Genomic DNA, 17,628 nt, shown 5'->3' on the forward strand with positions numbered 1-17,628 from the left:
TTTATTTGACGAGATGGCTACAGATTCTATTTTCAGCAAAATGGCTACGCATTCTACTTTTTTCTTACCTGACAACCCACTTCTCTGTTTGAGCGCGATGGGTCTCCAGGAAGAGCAGACGGCCTCGCGCGAGTTCATGTTGGCACTGCTGAAAGGTCTGGACGCTCGTGCATCTTCGTCGAAGGAGTTGGAGATCGTCGTGGAGCAGATCCTACCCGTTCTTGTTCCAGGTGCGTTGTTGCCACTTCGGCATCGAGTGGAATAGTTGCTGACCCATGTGCATATAGCGATTGTACACTTGCTAAAGGCTGTGGAAGCGAGCGAAGGGCAGGACGAAGACAGTGAAGATGGACGTCCTCCCATCCGGCCGTTGGATCACTTGGCTCGTTTCATGATGCGCCGAAACCCACGACACACGGAGCCTGTACGTCCAGAAGTGTGCACGATTGCCTACCTTGACGAAGTGAATGCAGGCAGTGAACTCACCTTGACCTGTTTGGCACGACCTGAACAGGCCACTGAAATCATCGAATTGCAGGCGCTGGCTCGTAGACTTCTACGAAAGTGAAGCATCTGTGGACTACGTCCTCAAACTATGCTTTCAATGCAACGTATAAATGCCTTGGATTGCTTCTTGTCTGCTTGCTTCCTACAATTCAGCATCGCCTTCGTGGCTACTGTCGGTCAAGTGTCGGCTACGGTGACGGCGAGCGAGACACCATTCCCGGCGAAGACTGCGGAGAAGCCGACGGAATCGACGAGCCCGAGTTGGCAGATGCATCATCGTCGCTGACGGAAGCTGACGAGTTTTCAGCCGATTGTTGCTTAGAATCAGTGCCACTGGAATGCTGGAGACTGGTTCCTGGGGCGCCAGTGGGTGCCGGAGTCGGCAAGAAGGCAGGGTCCAGAGCATCCAGATTGAAGCTATCGTCCGCGTCAAGCATGGGCAGGTCGTCGAGGACCATCTCCAGTTGCTCGTCCGACGGCACTTCCACCATCATGTGGGTCGACACGGGCGGCATCATCGGCATCATTGGCATCGCTGAGGTCGGCAGTGCAGCCGCGGCAGGAGCAAGCTGCGCAGCTTCAGCTTTCACCGCAGACTCCATGACAACCGGAAGCACTTGTTTGACGGGCGTAGCAGCAGTCAGCAGAGTAGACGTGGCTGCAACTTGTACCTGGGCAACGATAGCAGCTGTCGCATCTCCAGTACCATCGGGAGATGGCAATGGCAGGGGCGTTAGCGCCAGTGTAGCCTCCGCCGCCGTCGTCCGCGCAGGCGAAGAGTGCCGCGACGAGTGCTGCACGAATCAGGACAAAAGTGCAGCAAGTCAAATACCAGATCACGCTTGCGAGCCACTGAAAAGGAAGAAATGCGTACGACGCGCACGGGATACTCGGACAGCAGCTCCAACGGGGCTGCCAGGTGCTGACGTACACTGCGCGTCATGCGCCCCACTTCACCCGCGCCGCGCTTGCGTCCTATCGCCACATAACAGTCAGCATATACATCCACCGCTGCCAAGAATGCCTTCCCTCACCCTTCGACTTCTTGAATGCTCCCTTCTGCAGCGCCTCCGTCGGGTTCTGCGCGCAAACAACATCGCAGTCAGTCGAAAGTTGCCCCCTTGGAATAAATTACATCGCAAGCCGTCGAACCTCCTGGTCTGGAGCACGAAAGCAGCAGAAACAACGTCAGTTCTTTCCCTCCTTGATGCAGCGACTAGAGGCGCGTACCGGGGACCCACTTGGGGATGTTCAGGTGGCCCACGCTCTTGATCTGCTTGGACCATTTGCGCGTGCGGATCTCCGCAATGGGGGCGCCCGGCAGCGCCCCGTACGCCGCGTGCACACGTGACGCCCGAGCCGCCCTGGACGACATGCTTTAATACCGTGTAAGCGTCTCTGATGGAGAGGCAACTACCGTGGAGAATCGCATTAGGTACGATTCGAATAATTAAATAATTAAATCGCACTTAGACCAGGCTTTTTAGACACGCGCCGCCCTTTCCCAACTTCAACGAGCGCGTCGCTTCGTCTATCGGTCTCCGCCAGCGCGATGCCATCAGCTCCTCGACCTCCAACTTCATGGCCAAGTTGGCCTTCGCCATGAAGTTCACGTCCTGCAGCTCCATCACTGCGATGAATCTCCGAGGAGGCCGTGGCAAGACAGTATGTCGATTGTATACGCTCCCCCACTTCGATGAGATCTTTGGCTTGCTTATCGCGCTGAATGACAAAACCATAGAACAAACGAGACAGTAGTGATGACACCTTGGTAGACGCGGCGACGGAGAGGAGACCGAGGCCCGCAGCTCAGGCTGTGTGCTGCACAGCAGGAGGGATGAAGGAACCAGGCAGGAGAGGTAAGATACATGATATTTGTTTTTGTGGTCTCAGGCGGCCGCTTTCTTGTCTTGCTGTCGCCGCCCCGATCGTCCTTGCTTTTAAATATAGCGGCTATCTAATTTTCACCTCGTACTCTTTCACGATACTGCACGGCACCTTGGCTTATATACTTGCTACTGATACTTGGTCCATCATATCCATCCACCCATGGAGAGAACGGCACTCGACGGTTTCACCCGAGGATCACGCGCTGGTGCTCGGCCAGCAGGTCCGCGAGGCGGAAGAGCTGGTGCAGCCTCGGACGCACGTCCTCCACTTCCTGCAGACTGGCTAGCACCTTGCTCAGCGACTCGAGCGTGCGGTCGTTGGCGTCGTCGTAAAAGCTCGGCACGGGGATGCCGTTGCTGGGCTGCATGAGGAAGGACACCGGGTTGTTGTCTACGAGGATGACACGCGACAGGTCGCCGCCGCGCACCACGCTCAGGTCCTTGAGGAACATGCCCTTGCGCTGCTGACACGACTCGCGGAAGAAGCGGCCGGCGAACAGGTTGCCCTTGGGGTCCAGCTCGTCCAGGATGGGCTTGCCGTAGGCCTCGAGCCCCGCCGTGAACACGTACACGTCGTAGTGCTTGGCGGCCTCCTCGAGGAAGCGGTCGAGCCCTGGCCGCTTGTTGACGACCGCGCGCTCACCGTCGTCCATGACGATCTCGAACGAGTCGGCGAAGTCCTCGAGCTGCTCGGGGCGGAACTCGCTCTGACGGTACTCGACCTCGTTCTGGAACTTGCTGTGCACGAGACACTCGTCCATGTCGAGCACGAGCGCGAGGCGCTCGCACGGCGCGCGGGTGTGGGAGCTGCTGCGCTTCTTGGCGGCCGAGACTTGGTCTGCGAGCCGCGAGCGCGTCACGCGAGGCTCGACGGGGTACTGCACGACGGTGGCGCTCATGGCTGGCTACGTGGTGGAAGGCGGTGGGAGGGCAGCGGCCGACACTCGGGAAATGCGAAAGTGAACGTCAACGACGCGGGCGGCGATTCCTTCTCGTAATTTCTTCTCGTCACAGCTGGAAGGCGAGGCGCAGACAGAAACAAGCCGAAACGGACTGGAACGGTAAATTACGGGGCGCGAGGCGTTTTTCGATGCCAAATTCAACAATGGATGAAGGCCCCTTCATTGAAGGAGATAAGAATGCTCGCGCTCTTACAAGACACAATTGTTAGGGGTCAAGCTGGTCGAGAGACTGGATGCTAAATCGGCCGCTAAAAGCAGGGATGCGCTCTCAACTGCAACGGCCCATCTGCGAGGAGGTGTGGGCTCCATAAATCTCCGCCGTAAAAGCTGCGAGAGGCGCCGCTAATTGAACGGAGCCGGCCCGCCAAAACGCCGCGAGCTGCATATAGCTCACGCATGGCGTAGAGCTCACGCACGCAGCATGGTTGAACTCGGGCCGCGTTCGCATCGACGGTCAAGTGAAATCGCATTGGGAGCGCAAAATGACGCACCCCGAAAGGTCATTTCGAAGCGGCAGCGGTAAGCTAACCGTCATTTTCCCGCTGACGCACGGGGGGAAGCGTAACCGCCGTCGGAGCATAGTGAGCCCAAGAGGAAAAAGCGCGTGTTTCGAGCGCGTTTTAAACCTGGCGCGCGCCGATTGGCCCGCGGGCCTAACCGTTGTCATCAGCTGAACCCAAGCCCGGCCAATCAGCGCGCGCCCAGAATAAAATGCACTGAACACCCGCCCTGCAGTGGATTCTGCGAGTGCCTGTCCTCTCAAGAGCCATGGACTCCATCCATTGCATACGGCGTCGGGCTCCGGAGAAGCGCTGCGCGGTGTGCGGTGCGCGTGCTATCGCCGTCTGCATTGCCTGTGGCGAGTCGTCAGTACCATTAGGCGCCGCCTCGCCACTAGGCCTTGTCGCGGGCTCGACACACCCATGTTGCGCCACGTGCAGTGCGCCAATCGACGCGGTGACGTACGCCGATCCGAGCGTGTTAAACGCCCGTATCCGCTATTTCGAACAATAGGTCCGCTATTGCCGAGGCCTGTCCTCGCGCCGAGAGCTGGCTGGCCTCGGCTTCAGCCACACACATATGGCCGCAGCCACCGCACCGCACGATGCCAACCCGCTCAGCGGCGACGAGAGCTGCGCAGCTTGCACCGCCCGCCGCTCCGCGGCACAGCGCCGCGTCAACTTCAAGGCCGCAGGTTATCAGATCCCGTGCTCAGAGAGCGCTCTCACCATCCGCGGGGCACGCGTGGCTAGTGAATGCAAAGCAGCAGGGTGCCTGTCAGACGGCGATGGCTTCTTGCAGCACCACAGTGACAGCGGCAGTACCGTATCCGCCGGGATCAGGGCAACGAGCTCTCCCCCGTGTCTCGCCACGTACGACCCGCTGCGGCCGAGCGCTCGCCACGTCAGACTGGCCGAGGGCTGGCCTGGATTTGCAGGTGTGTTCATGGGACAGCCGTTGGCGACAGCGTGTTGATGTTGTCTGCAGGTGCGCTCGTGTCATCAAGCAGCTCCGCTGGACACGTTGGCATGTCATGCTGCTGAATGAAGCACAATCGTGCCGATATCCTCCTGGCTGAGAAATATTGTGTATCTTGCGTGCTTCGAGGAGTGGATTGTGGCCACAGTCGGCGCAGACCTCCCAATCGATGATCTCGCGGCAGGCTACCAAGGGGACGGGCCCCGCACAGTCGCAATCAGACCCATTCGCAAGAGCGATTGACAGCTCGTGCTGCTTTGTTCGGTCAATATGCCGAGCAGCAGCCGCCGCCGGCCTTGAACGCTGAACGTGGACAGCACGTACTGTATATTTTTCTGCTTCGTATTCGCCGCGTTTCGATGCAAAGCTTTATTTGAGTACATGTAGTGCGTTTGTGAATTTTACTACATGTGGTTGCTACTGGTACTGATGGTGCGCGATAGGGAGAGCTGATAGACAGCTTGACCATTGAAACTGAAGAAGGGATGCGTGCAAGCCGAACTGAGATGATTGGTGGTGGTGCACGAGTCCTTGTCAGTCTACCGTTGCTTGGACCAAGCGAGCCGAGGGCAAACCCTATAGTGCCCCAATGAGAACTGCCCAACTCCACATACATGTCGGCCAGATTAGCTATACACTAACAAACAGTTTGCAATCAGTAGTGTGAGCAGTACAGATACAGATAGCGAACACCACGCACGATGCGACAGGCAGTAGGGCAAGGTACATTACAGACCCGTGGTCGTGGTTGGCGGGTACTGTATTCGAGGAAGGCACTTCGAGAATCTCGAGCCAAACATTTCGACCGCTACACATACTTCTAACGCTCAAAACCGCTGTCGATACCCCGCGGTAGTATTCACCAAAGTTTGACCGACCACACCGGCGTGGGCCACGGCTTGTTAGAGAGACCTCACCGGTTGAGCAGCTCAAATTGAGCTTAGCTTACATAAATATAAACGACGTTTTGAGCCACTTTTGAACTGTACAGTAGCTTATTTCCTGATATATCCGAGTTGACCAGGGCTTCCGTTTTGAGAGGCAAAGTCTACATTGATTTCTATATTTTTGAATAATACATAAACATGTGATATTACAGGTAATTAGTTAAAAGGTGAATATATAAAACGCACATGTACTGCACTATTTCATAGTACATAGTACCATGACTACTCTTGGGCTTGATAGGTAGTATGGTAGCAGACACCATAGTTTTTCTCATACCGGCGTTGTAGCCCAGTTATTTCTCTCGGACAGCTTCCGAACTCACTTCACTAGAATATCACTCCTTCTTTTGACAGCTACTCCTCAACCTACGTCTTCTCTATTTCCAGCCTACACCATCAACACTAAGAACGACCATAAGTGATAGTCATGTCACCACGTCCATTTGGGTCTAGGATAATAAATGCTGAAAAACAAGCGTATCTCTTCGTTAGTTTTCATGTCGCGTTTTCGAGTTCACCAGGTTGTGTCACTACTGGCAACCCGAGGGTGTTAAACAAAATAGATGTTGCCTAGGAGTAACGGTGACGGTACGCAGCATACGTTTGCGAATAAGGCGAACGTGGGGGTCATGCAGGCACCGACACCAATGCAGTCTCCGAACCATCATCTGCGCAAAGAAGTGAAACAACATGTCGCCACTCCTCGAATTCCACTTCGCTAGAGTGTTCCAATCCAAGTCGACCACGACCGCGTTGTGTATAGTAAGGATCGTTCTTAGCATATTTCTTGTCAGTGGACGGCACAAGCGGATTCCTCTGGAGGAGGGATGATTGACATCTATTTTCGACATCTGTGAAGTACGCTGGTTGGAGCATTTTTTTTAGGAAGCAGGTGCCACTTCAGAAGCAATTACGTGCACTTCAGCTTTCCAAGACTACCGATGGTCACAGTCCTTAACGTCGTTGAAACCACTCTATGTAGCGGGGCTACACATTCGGTTCACCTCCTACCTTAGTGCAACATGCACTAAGGGATACATTCAGGTTGACCACTCCACAGGGTGGTCCACATTCATAGCAAAAGCATATGACTGGTAGAAAGTAACACCTTTCTACCAATGAGAGTCATTCAATAGATAGGGGTTCTGCCAGCCATCCAATGGCAAAACCTCTCATTAGAAATATCATTTTTAGGAGGAAACCCCATTTACAATCAATACAGTTCTCATTTGGCACCAAAGCTATCGTTCGGTCCCTTTATCTAGGTTTAAGTATACTTGCGGATACAAGTATACTGAACTTAAGTAAATTACTCCTACGCTTCCTCCTACACGTGCGCACACGTGTAAGCTTAAGTAGTGGGTCTAAGCAGACCCATTACACCTGGTAGCACTTTGTAGTCCGTCCAACGACCGACTAATACGAACGCGGGGCTGAGAACCTGCCCTCGGACAGTAACATGTCCGTGGGTAGCCCAAACACGTCTGCAACGCATGTTGCGCGTGCAGACTGCCCCCACCTGTCGGAACCAGAGTGGGAGGCCCTCCAACGACTGTCAACAGTCATTGGGGAAGCAGCGGTAGCAACGATGTTGCGAACGCTATCGCCGACGGAGCAACACGGTGTTGCTCTGGGTTTCATCGTGAAGGAACAGCATGAAACCTTCGGTGTCGCCATCGGCCACACCGCGCGTGGAGTCATTGAAACTCCACGTAAGCAGTTACGTTGGAAGAGAGGGCGAACCTCTCCTCCGTCGGCTTGTCGAGGTCGACACTGCCATTGCGGCTCGACGTATCGTCGACCCGTTGTCGAAGGTTGCGTTCGCCATGTAATGTCTTGGCGGACGAGCGAGGAGTTGGGCGTACGGACGCCGACTCACAGACCCTACGTGCTGTAGCACGTACGAAGAGTTCAAGGAGGAGCTCAAACTAGCGTTTGAGCCCCCGCAGAACGAGTTCCGATCGAGGGCGGAGTTCCTCGATCTGCAACAGGGCAAGCATGACGTGCATGCTTACGCCCAAAGGGCACGGTACTTGGTCTCGAACATCGTGACCAACCCGATTGACGAGGCGACCAAGGTCGTCACGTTCATGAAGGGCCTTAGAGATGGGCCTGTGAAGACCTATCTCTTCCGAGAGTATCCAAATACGCTCGAGGCTGCAATTGCGCTCGCAATGCAAGAAGAGTTTAGCCTGCGGCAGGCTAAACTGCATGTGAACGCCCCGCGGCAAATGCCACGACCGGTGGCAAGGCCGTCGGGAGGTCCCGAACCAATGGACCTACGGCTGCTGGTCCCCAGCAGCGTCGTGGATCAATGAATGTGCGTTGCTTCCGCTGCGGAAACATCGGTCACTATGCCCGCGAGTGCACAGCACCTGTGCACGCGGCGAGGAGCCGTCGTGGCGATACCGGGTATCGTCACGGGCAATAAAAAAACTAAAGGGACCAGCAGGCGCGGGGCGCCCTGCTGGTGATGCGATCGAGCGTGTCGACATCGGACACGCTGCAATGAAAATCGCTGCCCCCAGTGAGAGTCAATCTCACTGCAAGAAACAAGATGACAAGCCGAACTTTGTCATCCTGAAGGTAAGCTCGAAGAGAGAGAAGTCTCTTCGTGCTCTAGTGGACTGTGGTGCGTCGAACAACTTTGTTCGACTGCAGAGCCTTCCAAGGCTTGACTTCGAGGAGGTGAAAACACCTCGAAGTCTATTGGAAGTGAGACTAGCAACGGGTGTCGTTGCTAGAACCGAGAAGCGTATCGTACGCGTACGCTTCTCTTATCAAGAGAAGGAGTTCGTCGACGAGCTTATCGTCCTGGAACTGGACGATAAGTTCGATATGGTGTTGGGCATGCCGTGGCTTGCACGGCATGATCCGGTGATCGACTAGACGAAGCGCACGATCGTGCGCTTCGGGAGCAGCAGCAGCGCGACAGAGAGCGATGGCCCTGTCGGCGCAGCACAGGCGCCACGTGGTGCATGCGGCCCTCCACCAGAGACAGAGCGGAATGCGGCTATCTCCGGTCACCCCAAGCGAACGCCAACGACTGCGAGAGTCGTTGGGAGAAGATGTGAACCGAATCAGCAGGGCCTGGTTCAATCCGATTCGAGAGGGTCTCGAAGCGTCCGGGGCGACGCGGTAGTGTCGACAGGTAATGTCGACACACAATTGGTCGAAAGACACTCCGCCGTTAGGCGTAGAGGTAAAGAAGACGCTCTGGGAGCCAACGCTGCAAGCAGTGCGGACGGTTGCAAACGGCCCGCACCGGAAATGCTTGCGAGCTCGCGTGCAGCCGGGCTGCACGACGAAGCGGTGCGCGATCAAGCCGGGCTTGAACGCGTGTGCCCGCGGGTAAAACCCGCCGGCGAATACAAGGAACAACTGTCCACGGCCGGGCCTGGACAAGAAGAAACTCGCGGAGCCGGGCTCCGCACGAGAAGTGAACGGCGCAAGCGAGAAAAGCTGCGCAAGTCTCGGTCAGGGACCGAGACGCTACAAGCAGTGTCTGCCGGGCAGACACAGGAGTTGGAGACGACCGCCGAGACATTGAGTGTCTTGACGCGTACAAGTATTGGTCTCCAATACAAGAAGATGAGGCTGGATAATCCTCCGACGTTAGCGTCGGAGTTAATGTCGCTCCCAGTCACAAGCTGGAAGCGTTTCGCTCGCGAACTGCACGATGGACGCATCGAGCAGATCTGCATCCTCTCGGACGTCGAGAGGATGACGTGTGAAGCAGAAGAGCTGAATCAGCTCATCTCTGAGGGCGCGGACGCCCTCAGCGCGAAGTCGAAGAAGGAACGCTTCGACGAGCAAGGCTGGGACTCGCTCAAGGCGAGCCCCTTTTACAAGGTCTTGCGTGAGTACAAGGATGTACTCCCGGACGACATTCCTGCGGAGTTACCGCAGGATAAGGGTGTTCAGCACGAGATTGATCTCGTGCCGGGAACGAAGTACTGCGTCACGCGACAGTGGCCACTGCCGCGTGAGCAAGTCAAGGCAATCGACGACTTCTTTGAAAGTCGTCACAATGCAGGACAAGTGCGGGAATCGAAGTCCCCGCATAGCGCGCCTACGTTCTGTGTGAAGAAACCATAGGGCGGGTGGCGCATCGTTCATGCGTACAACAAGCTGAACGATGTGACGGTACCGGCACAGACGCCGATACCTCGAAAAGATGTGATCATCGATTCGATGACCTCGAGTACTATCTTCAGTACTCTGGATCTGAGAGACGGGTTCTATCAGATCCTCATGCGTGAGAGTGATATCCCTCTCACGGCGGTAAGCACTCCGAGCGGCATGCTCTGGGAGTGGCTCGTGATGCCGCAGGGGCTGAAGAACGCCCCAGCGACGTTCAACAGGTGCGTCACGCACTTGTTGCGCTCGGTGCGCGACTTCGCACCGAGCTATTTCGATGACGTGTTCTTTCACAGCCGGGCTGTGAATGGGAGGTCGGATGTGGAGATGCATACAGAGCATCTCCGCAAGTTGCTTGAGCTCATGCGAAAGCACAAGCTCTACGCGAACCTGAAGAAGTGTATCTTCGGGGCGACCGAGATACCCGTACTTGGGTGTCTCGTGGGGAAGAACGGCGTACGCCCTGACCCAGGAAAGGTCAGAGTGATCAATGAATGGCCTACGCCTTCAAATGTAAAGAAACTGCGGCAGTTCCTTGGACTCGCCACGTACTTGTGCAAGTACGTGAGCAACTACGCGGGCAAGATTCGCCCGCTGTCGCAGCTCTTAAAGAAAGAGGCTGCATGGGAATGGACTGCTGATTGTCAGCAGGCCTTCGAATCAGTCAAGCAGGGCTTGACTGAGGCGCCGATCTTGGCGGTGGCCGACCAAGATCGCCCATTCCACGTGGTGTGCGATGCATCCGATTTCGCGATCGGATGCGCACTGATGCAACTCGATCACGAAGGTCGTGATCGTGTGGTTTACTACCAATCGCGTCAGCTGAAGCCAGCTGAGCGCAATTACCCGGTACATGACAAGGAACTCCTTGCCATGAAGTATGCACTCGCAAAGTTTCGAGTGTATCTACTTGGGAGTAGACCATTAGTGGTCTACACCGACCACGCATCGTTGCGTACGGCGATCAAGTCGCCGCACATATCCCAAAGAATGGCACAGTGGCTGCCATTCTTTGCTGAATACAACTTCCAGGTTGAATGTCGTGGCCGACGCGCTTTCGCGTCGACCAGATTATGCGGTGCAAGAGGCCGACTATTCCCTCGTCGTCCTTGTTGGATGACGTGAACGCCGCATACGCGCATGATGCGGATGCGAAGCAGTTGTTGGAGTACTTCTCCACACCTTCTGACAAGTCTTGTCAGAAGCTGGCCAAACACCTCCGTGCTCGTGTACACCGTTATCGTGTACACAATGGTCTGCTGCTTTACAGCGCAGTCGACGACAACGCCGATCGCATTGTCGTGCCGGATGATCATGAGTTGAAGCTCAAGATCACGTACGAGTACCACGATGCCCCGACATCGGGACATCCTGGCCGTGAGAAGACATACTTGCCAGCCAAACAGACGGCATGTCTGTTTGTTGACCTGGTGTTTAGACACCATGGTATGCCCATCGACATTGTGTCGGATCGGGATCCGCGCTTTACAGCGCGATTCTGGCAAGAAGTGTTTACACTTCTTGGGACGCAGTTGTCCATGTCGACTGCGGATCACCCGCAGACCGACGGACAAACAGAGCGTGTCAACCGCGTGTTGGTTGACACCATGAAGAGATACGCGCACTCGTTCCATCAATGGAACGACTGCTTGCCGATGGCGGAGTTCGCCATCAACAACTCAGTGCATGTCTCGACAGGACACACACCGTTCTACGTGAATGCCTTGAGGCACCCACGCGTACCGAGCGTACTCGGTGCGGTAGTTCCTTCCTTAAGTGGGGGAGGATATCCGGTTAATTCAAAACAACCGGATAAGCACGCTGATACGAGCAATGTATCAGCTGTGACGACTCGCGCACGTACTGCGCGCAGTCATGAAGACGACAAGACAGTGTCTACGACGGGCGTAGACACTTTAAACAACAACGAACATCACGCGCAGGCCGGGTCTGCTGCGAACAAGGAGCACGAACTGAACCAGGGATTCAGCTCGCATGCAATGGACTTGTCCAGCGCCGACAAGCCGTAATTCGGTATGTCCAGGACGCAATAGCAGCTTCTGTCGATCGACAGAAGCTGAACGCCGATAACACCGGCAGGGGAAAAACAAATGAATTCAAAGTTGGTTCATTAGTTCTGTTAGTTACGCAGAACCTAGCTAAACATGCAGTTTCCGATTTCGGAGCAAGCTTGCTTGCTCCGCGCTTCATTGGGCCATTCACCGTGTTGGCGAAGCATGGCAACGCGAACACACTGAACATACCGTCCAGCATGCGCCTGTACCCAACGTTTTACGTTGGGCGACTGAAGCCGTACGTACAGCACGAGTCACCAACGTCTGGTGACTCGCCAAAGCGCTCTCGAGAGCGGCGACGCGCTTCAAGGCGGCAGCGACCCTCGTCCCGACCTCGACCTTTACGTTCGAGGTCGTCTGCGCAACCTCCGCGAGCTGATCCTTCAACAAACTCATCTCCTGACGCAGAGCAGCGAACTGCGACGCTTGGAGACGCTCAACAGCCTCCAAGCGAGACTCAAGGTTTGGTTGACCAAACCCGGGGCGTCTTCCCGCCGCCCCCCACCCCACCCCCGTTGCGAGATGCACGCGGGGCAACTCGCTGGATCGTCCAGCGAATTGTTGGTCATCGGAACCAGACCCGAGGTCCGGTTCATTTTCGAATTCGTTGGAGAGGATTTCCTCCCCAACACGATACGTGGGAATCACGGAATGTCCTGATGGAGGACATTCCGGAAATGGTGACGGCGTACGAAGGCCGCCACCGCCACCTCCGCCGAAGGGGAGTAAAACTTGAGCGAGCGCTGTAGTCGCCTACAGCACTCGGATAAGTGCTGCGAATATCCGGAGCACTAGAAGACGCCTGCGCCTGAAAACTAGCGCGCAGGGTCTTGAGGTCATCAGGTACACACATGGACGTGTACCCGTTGACGTCCCGCTCGGTGATGCGTACTGCTCCGGGGTAGCAGTACTCACAAGCAGTACTGCGCAAGGAAGTCCGATACCGACTGCACCATGGTGCAGTCGTTCAAGTTTACCACGCTTCGAGAACTTCTCGTAGCGCTCCCGCGCCTGGCTAATCCGGTCGCGATAGCCAGCGGGGTTCTTGTTGAAGTTTTCAACAAAGGCACTCCAACTTTGACAAAGTGCCTGCCACTCGGGCACTTTGCTTCTGCGAGAAGTCTTCTTGCTCGCAAACCATCGGAGCTCATGGAAGAGCCCGATGTAGTAGTCGCGCCTTTGATTCGTTAACGGATCAAAGTGTACTCGCTTCGCGACGTCATCGTCAACGATGGCGTTGCACGAGTACAGCGCGTACAGATTCGGTGGCGCGGTCGCACCGAATCGGCTGCCGATCTCAGACTGAGACGGCATCCACGGCTCGCGCACTGGCTCAGTGTGCGAGGCCGCAACAACAGCGGATGGAGCAGAGTCATCTCCATCCCGCGGAGTCGTCAAGGCTCCAGCGGCAGCGAGCGGTGTTCCACTGCCGCTGCGCGAACGCTTCGAGCTCGAAGCGTTCGAGTCGTCCTCGCGTGGACGACGTAGACCCACATTGGGGTCAGTGTGGCCCGGAGACAAGATGTCCTTGTCTCCTTCGAGTTCCCCCTCCTCGACTTCGCTTCCGCAGTCGAGGGGAACTCCCTCTCCACCCGGAGAGTAGATGCCCACTCCGGTTTCGACAGCAATGATCTTGCCTGTCTTGTTTCGGATGGCATGTTTCTCATGCCATCTCGAGTGGTATCCAGCAACAGAGAGGCGACTCTCTGTTGCCGCGCTTGTCGGCATCGCCGTCGAGGCGATGCCAGTAGCGGTCGTGGCTGAGGCAGCGGCCGTCGTCGCCTTGGAGGCGACGACAGCACTTGCTGTTGCCGAAGTGGCCGGCGTCTTGGACGAAGACGTCGTTGGCGTGCTCATTGGGAATGAGCACGTGTTCTCCCGAAGAAGATACGGATTGACGTGTCGAGACCGGCACGTCAAATCCTAACGGGGGGATGGTGTAGCGGGGCTACACATTCGGTTCACCTCCTACCTTAGTGCAACATGCACTAAGGGATACATTCAGGTGACCACCACAGGGTGATCCACATTCATAGCAAAAGCATATGACTGGTAGAAAGTAACACCTTTCTACCAATGAGAGTCATTCAATAGATAGGGGTTCTGCCAGCCATCCAATGGCAAAACCTCTCATTAGAAATATCATTTTTAGGAGGAAACTCCATTTACAATCAATACAGTTCTCATTTACCACCAAAGCTTTCGTTTGGTTCATTTATCTAGGTTTAAGTATACTTGTGGATACAAGTATACTGAACTTAAGTAAATTACTCCTACGCTTCCTCCTACACGTGCGCACACGTGTAAGCTTAAGTAGTGGGTCTAAGCAGACCCATTACAATTCCGCCTCCTTCTTCAAAAGGTTCGTCAGTGGCCGTGCCATCTCAGCGTTGTTGGCGCTGTACTTGTGTAAGTAGTTGGCAAGGCCAAGCCACTTGCACAAGTCCTTCTGATTTACTGGCACTGGCCATTGTGCGATCGCGCATATCTTCTCAGGGTACCATCCTTGCCAAGGAAACATCCCAAGAAGGGAATCTCTTCGGCTCCGAAGATACACATGTTGATGTTCGCATACAAGCGATTATCGCGCATGCACATCAATTCCTCACGGAGGTGGTTAACGTGCACTTCGACAGCCGTCTTACCTCCTGAGGCACGACTGTGCACGAAGATATCATCAAAGTACGTCTGTACGAACTGCCGCATCGGCCGGAAGAGTTGAGTCACCAGTCGATTGAACGTGGCTGGTGCGTTCGACAGCCCCTGGGGAATCACGAGCCATTCCCACAGCATCCTGCTGGGTGTGCTCACCGCTGTGAGCGGGACGTCTGATTCCCGCATCAGCAGCTGATAGTAGCCATCGACCATGTCGAGTGCACTGAAGATGGTGCAGCCCGCCATGTTGTTCTGTAACACGTCCTTGCGAGAGATAGGCGTGGATGCCGGGATGGTTGCTGCATTCAACTTGTTGAACGCATGTACCATACGCCACTTCCCATTGGGTTTACGCACGCAAAACGTCGGAGACGAGTGCGGCGATTTTGACTCGCGCACCATGCCCGCGGCATATTTCGCCGCGAAGAATGCGTCGATCACATCGACTTGCTCCTTCGGTAGTGGCCATTGGCGTGTGGTGCAATATTTGGTGCCCGGCACCAAATCGATCTCGTGTCGCACACCTCGATCTGGAGGTAACACCGACGGTGGGTTATCGCTGACGACGTCCGAGAACTCCTTTAAAAGGGGGTAGTACGGATCCGATGGGTCTTTCAAAATGGCCGCGCCATATCGTTTCTGCCGCGAGGAGGTCCTCTCGTCCTCCAACACCTCGGGGTCCATGACCGAGGAGGTGTTGAGCTCGACCGAATCGAGTTCGCGACGGATCAGGACCATCTCCTCGAGCTCGCCCACCTTCAGGGAGTCGACAAACTCGACATACGAGAGCTCCTCGAGTTCCAGTAGCTCTGCTACCGTAGGCAGAATAGCTAACCCCCCGCCGTCCTTGTACTCGCCCGTGAGCACGTCCAATACCGTTGGTCCGACCACCCTATCCGAGGGGTCTGCAATGCGGCGTACTACGCCTGGACGTAGTCCCGCTGCAGTTGTGCCAGCCTCAGCGTCTTCCGACGTGGTAGTCTCTGCTTGACCACACGTCCGTGCGCGAGCCCCAGCTCCAACGTCTTCACCTGCGTGAGCTGCCGCAGCTCGAACGCTTTGCGTAGTGGGAGACCCCGCTCGACCACTCTCAGTTGCGCGAGCACCAGCTCTAGCGACTTCACCTGCGTGAGCTGCCGCAGCTCGAACGCTTTGTATGCCACCCGCCCCGTGGACAAAGGCGACGTTCTCGTTCTTGAGAGTTTCATGAGCCTCATCCTGAGGAGCACACAAAAAATCCCATATCTTCTCCCACATCCACCGAAGGCTCATGAGCTCTCGAAGATGTAGAACTCGCGGTCGGCATAGCCGAAGGCAGTCCAAGTACTTCCGAAGTACCTGCAAAGTGCAGTTCGCCGTGTGGCACACGATGTTCATGCACAAACCCGTCTCGGGAAGAGGAGGGGACATGACCCGCCAGGGCTCTGTCCGCGAGGGACTTGTGACTAGCACCAATGGTGCGACTTCGCCAATCAATCCACGGCTCATGTTTAGCAAGCCAAGGCATGCCGAGGATAAGATCGTACCGATCGTCCATGTCGAGGACAATGAACGGTCCGACCGAGTTGAAATCGTCAAATTTGACGTTTAGGGATAGAAGGACCTTCCGTGTAGACACGATGAATCCAGTCGCCAGGCGAACAGATACGTTTGTATTTCGCTTAGATGCTTCCAAAGCACTAGCATACAATGCATTGTTCCTAGCCACACTGGCCTTCGTGGCGAAGTTGTAGGACGCTCCCGAATCAATCAGGACCTTCAACGGCTCGTCATATCCCTTAACGCTGGCTGTGACAACCACGAGGTTGGACCGCGCGGCGGCCACGGAGAGACACAAAAGTGTCGTCCCTGGGACTTGCTCCCCAGGAGGTGGAGGTGGCAGAGCAACCGACCTCGAGGAGGAGCGATGTCTCCCAGCAGGGCGTCCCGCACCTACTGGGAGTCGCCGTTTTCCGAAACCGCAGACTCGATCACATTGAGTGACGGAGCGGCCATACCGCGGCCCGTCTTCCACGGATTCGTTGGGCAGTTCCGGCGGAAATGACCAAGCTGATTACAGCCAAAGCAGCGACCACTCGCGCGTTGATTGCGCTGGGGACGAGCCGACTCGGCCGACGAGATCTGCATAGGACTGGGATCTTCCGTCGCCTCTGCGCGACCCGCGTAACCCTGCGCCGAGCGCACGCAATGATCTTCCAGCATGGCGATGTGCACGGCATCGTTGAACGTCGTTGGCTGTCTGCGGAAGAGCTCAGTCCGAACCGGACCCGAACGGACGCCATCCATGAAGGCCGTCACCTTAACGTCCTCAGAGAGGGGAGCACCTGCCATGGCAGCCTCGAGATTCTGCAGCTCCATGACGTAGTCTTGAAGTGTGCGCTTTCCTTGCTTGCACCGCAAAAGAGTGACCGGTAACGGTAGGCCACATTGGCCAGGAGGAAAGTCGAACGCAGTTCTTGTTCCATGAACGCCCACGAGGTGAAATACCCCGGAGACGAAGTCTCTCGTGCCATCGCCCATGCGTGTGCACGCCCTCCCAGATTGGAAAGCGCGAAGGCAACTTGGGCTCTTGACCTGCCCAGCGCTCAGTGCTATCTCGATCTCACGAATCCAGAAGACAAGACTGTCTGCTTCTTTACCGTCGAACGTCGGTACCGACATCCTGACGGGCTTCGTAGTTCCTTGCCGTGCGGCGTATGAAGCAGGACCCGAGGGGTTCGCCTGCGCCACACTCTGCGCCTCAGCTCGCATCGCCGTGCGAGCAGCTTCCTGTGATGCAGTACTCACGTGAGCAATCAGCGACGACTCGTACTTGTCGAAGCGTTCCACGCGTGACCTCTGCTGCTCTGCAGGAAGGTTGGGGAATCCAGCAAACGCTGCTTCGCCCAGGAGACTAACCATCTTTTCCAGTGTAGCCCAGTGGGCATCTGAAAGATGAGGAAAGTCCTGCCGGGACGGCAGCCTGCTCTCTGAG

The 17,628-nt window shown here is 55.8% G+C and overlaps 4 protein-coding genes across 4 annotated transcripts; 2 read left to right on the forward strand and 2 right to left on the reverse strand.

Moving 5' to 3' along the window:
• Nucleotides 1-97: 97 nt before the first annotated feature.
• Nucleotides 98-568, forward strand: KRP23_6443 (uncharacterized protein; the record flags this gene model as incomplete). Its single annotated transcript, XM_067891635.1, has 2 exons — nucleotides 98-230; nucleotides 288-568. The coding sequence occupies 2 exons, from the start codon at nucleotides 98-100 to the stop codon at nucleotides 566-568; spliced, it is 414 nt and encodes a 137-aa protein (XP_067745972.1).
• A 127-nt stretch (nucleotides 569-695) lies between these two features.
• Nucleotides 696-1,882, reverse strand: KRP23_6444 (uncharacterized protein; the record flags this gene model as incomplete). Its single annotated transcript, XM_067891636.1, has 5 exons — nucleotides 696-1,301; nucleotides 1,382-1,482; nucleotides 1,542-1,587; nucleotides 1,660-1,667; nucleotides 1,738-1,882. 5 exons carry the CDS (start codon nucleotides 1,880-1,882, stop codon nucleotides 696-698), a joined length of 906 nt encoding a protein of 301 aa, XP_067745973.1.
• Nucleotides 1,883-2,581: 699 nt separating this feature from the next.
• On the reverse strand, nucleotides 2,582-3,295 carry KRP23_6445 (CTD small phosphatase-like protein 2; the record flags this gene model as incomplete). The annotated part of the gene is made up of 1 exon (XM_067891637.1): nucleotides 2,582-3,295. One exon carries the CDS (start codon nucleotides 3,293-3,295, stop codon nucleotides 2,582-2,584), a length of 714 nt encoding a protein of 237 aa, XP_067745974.1.
• Nucleotides 3,296-4,438: 1,143 nt separating this feature from the next.
• On the forward strand, nucleotides 4,439-4,834 carry KRP23_6446 (uncharacterized protein; the record flags this gene model as incomplete). The annotated part of the gene is made up of 1 exon (XM_067891638.1): nucleotides 4,439-4,834. The coding sequence occupies one exon, from the start codon at nucleotides 4,439-4,441 to the stop codon at nucleotides 4,832-4,834; it is 396 nt and encodes a 131-aa protein (XP_067745975.1).
• Nucleotides 4,835-17,628: the final 12,794 nt, after the last annotated feature.

This window comes from Phytophthora ramorum, assembly GCF_020800215.1.
Source record: "Phytophthora ramorum isolate Pr-102 chromosome Unknown Phyram_PR-102_s0005, whole genome shotgun sequence".
Lineage (NCBI taxonomy): Eukaryota > Oomycota > Peronosporomycetes > Peronosporales > Peronosporaceae > Phytophthora > Phytophthora ramorum.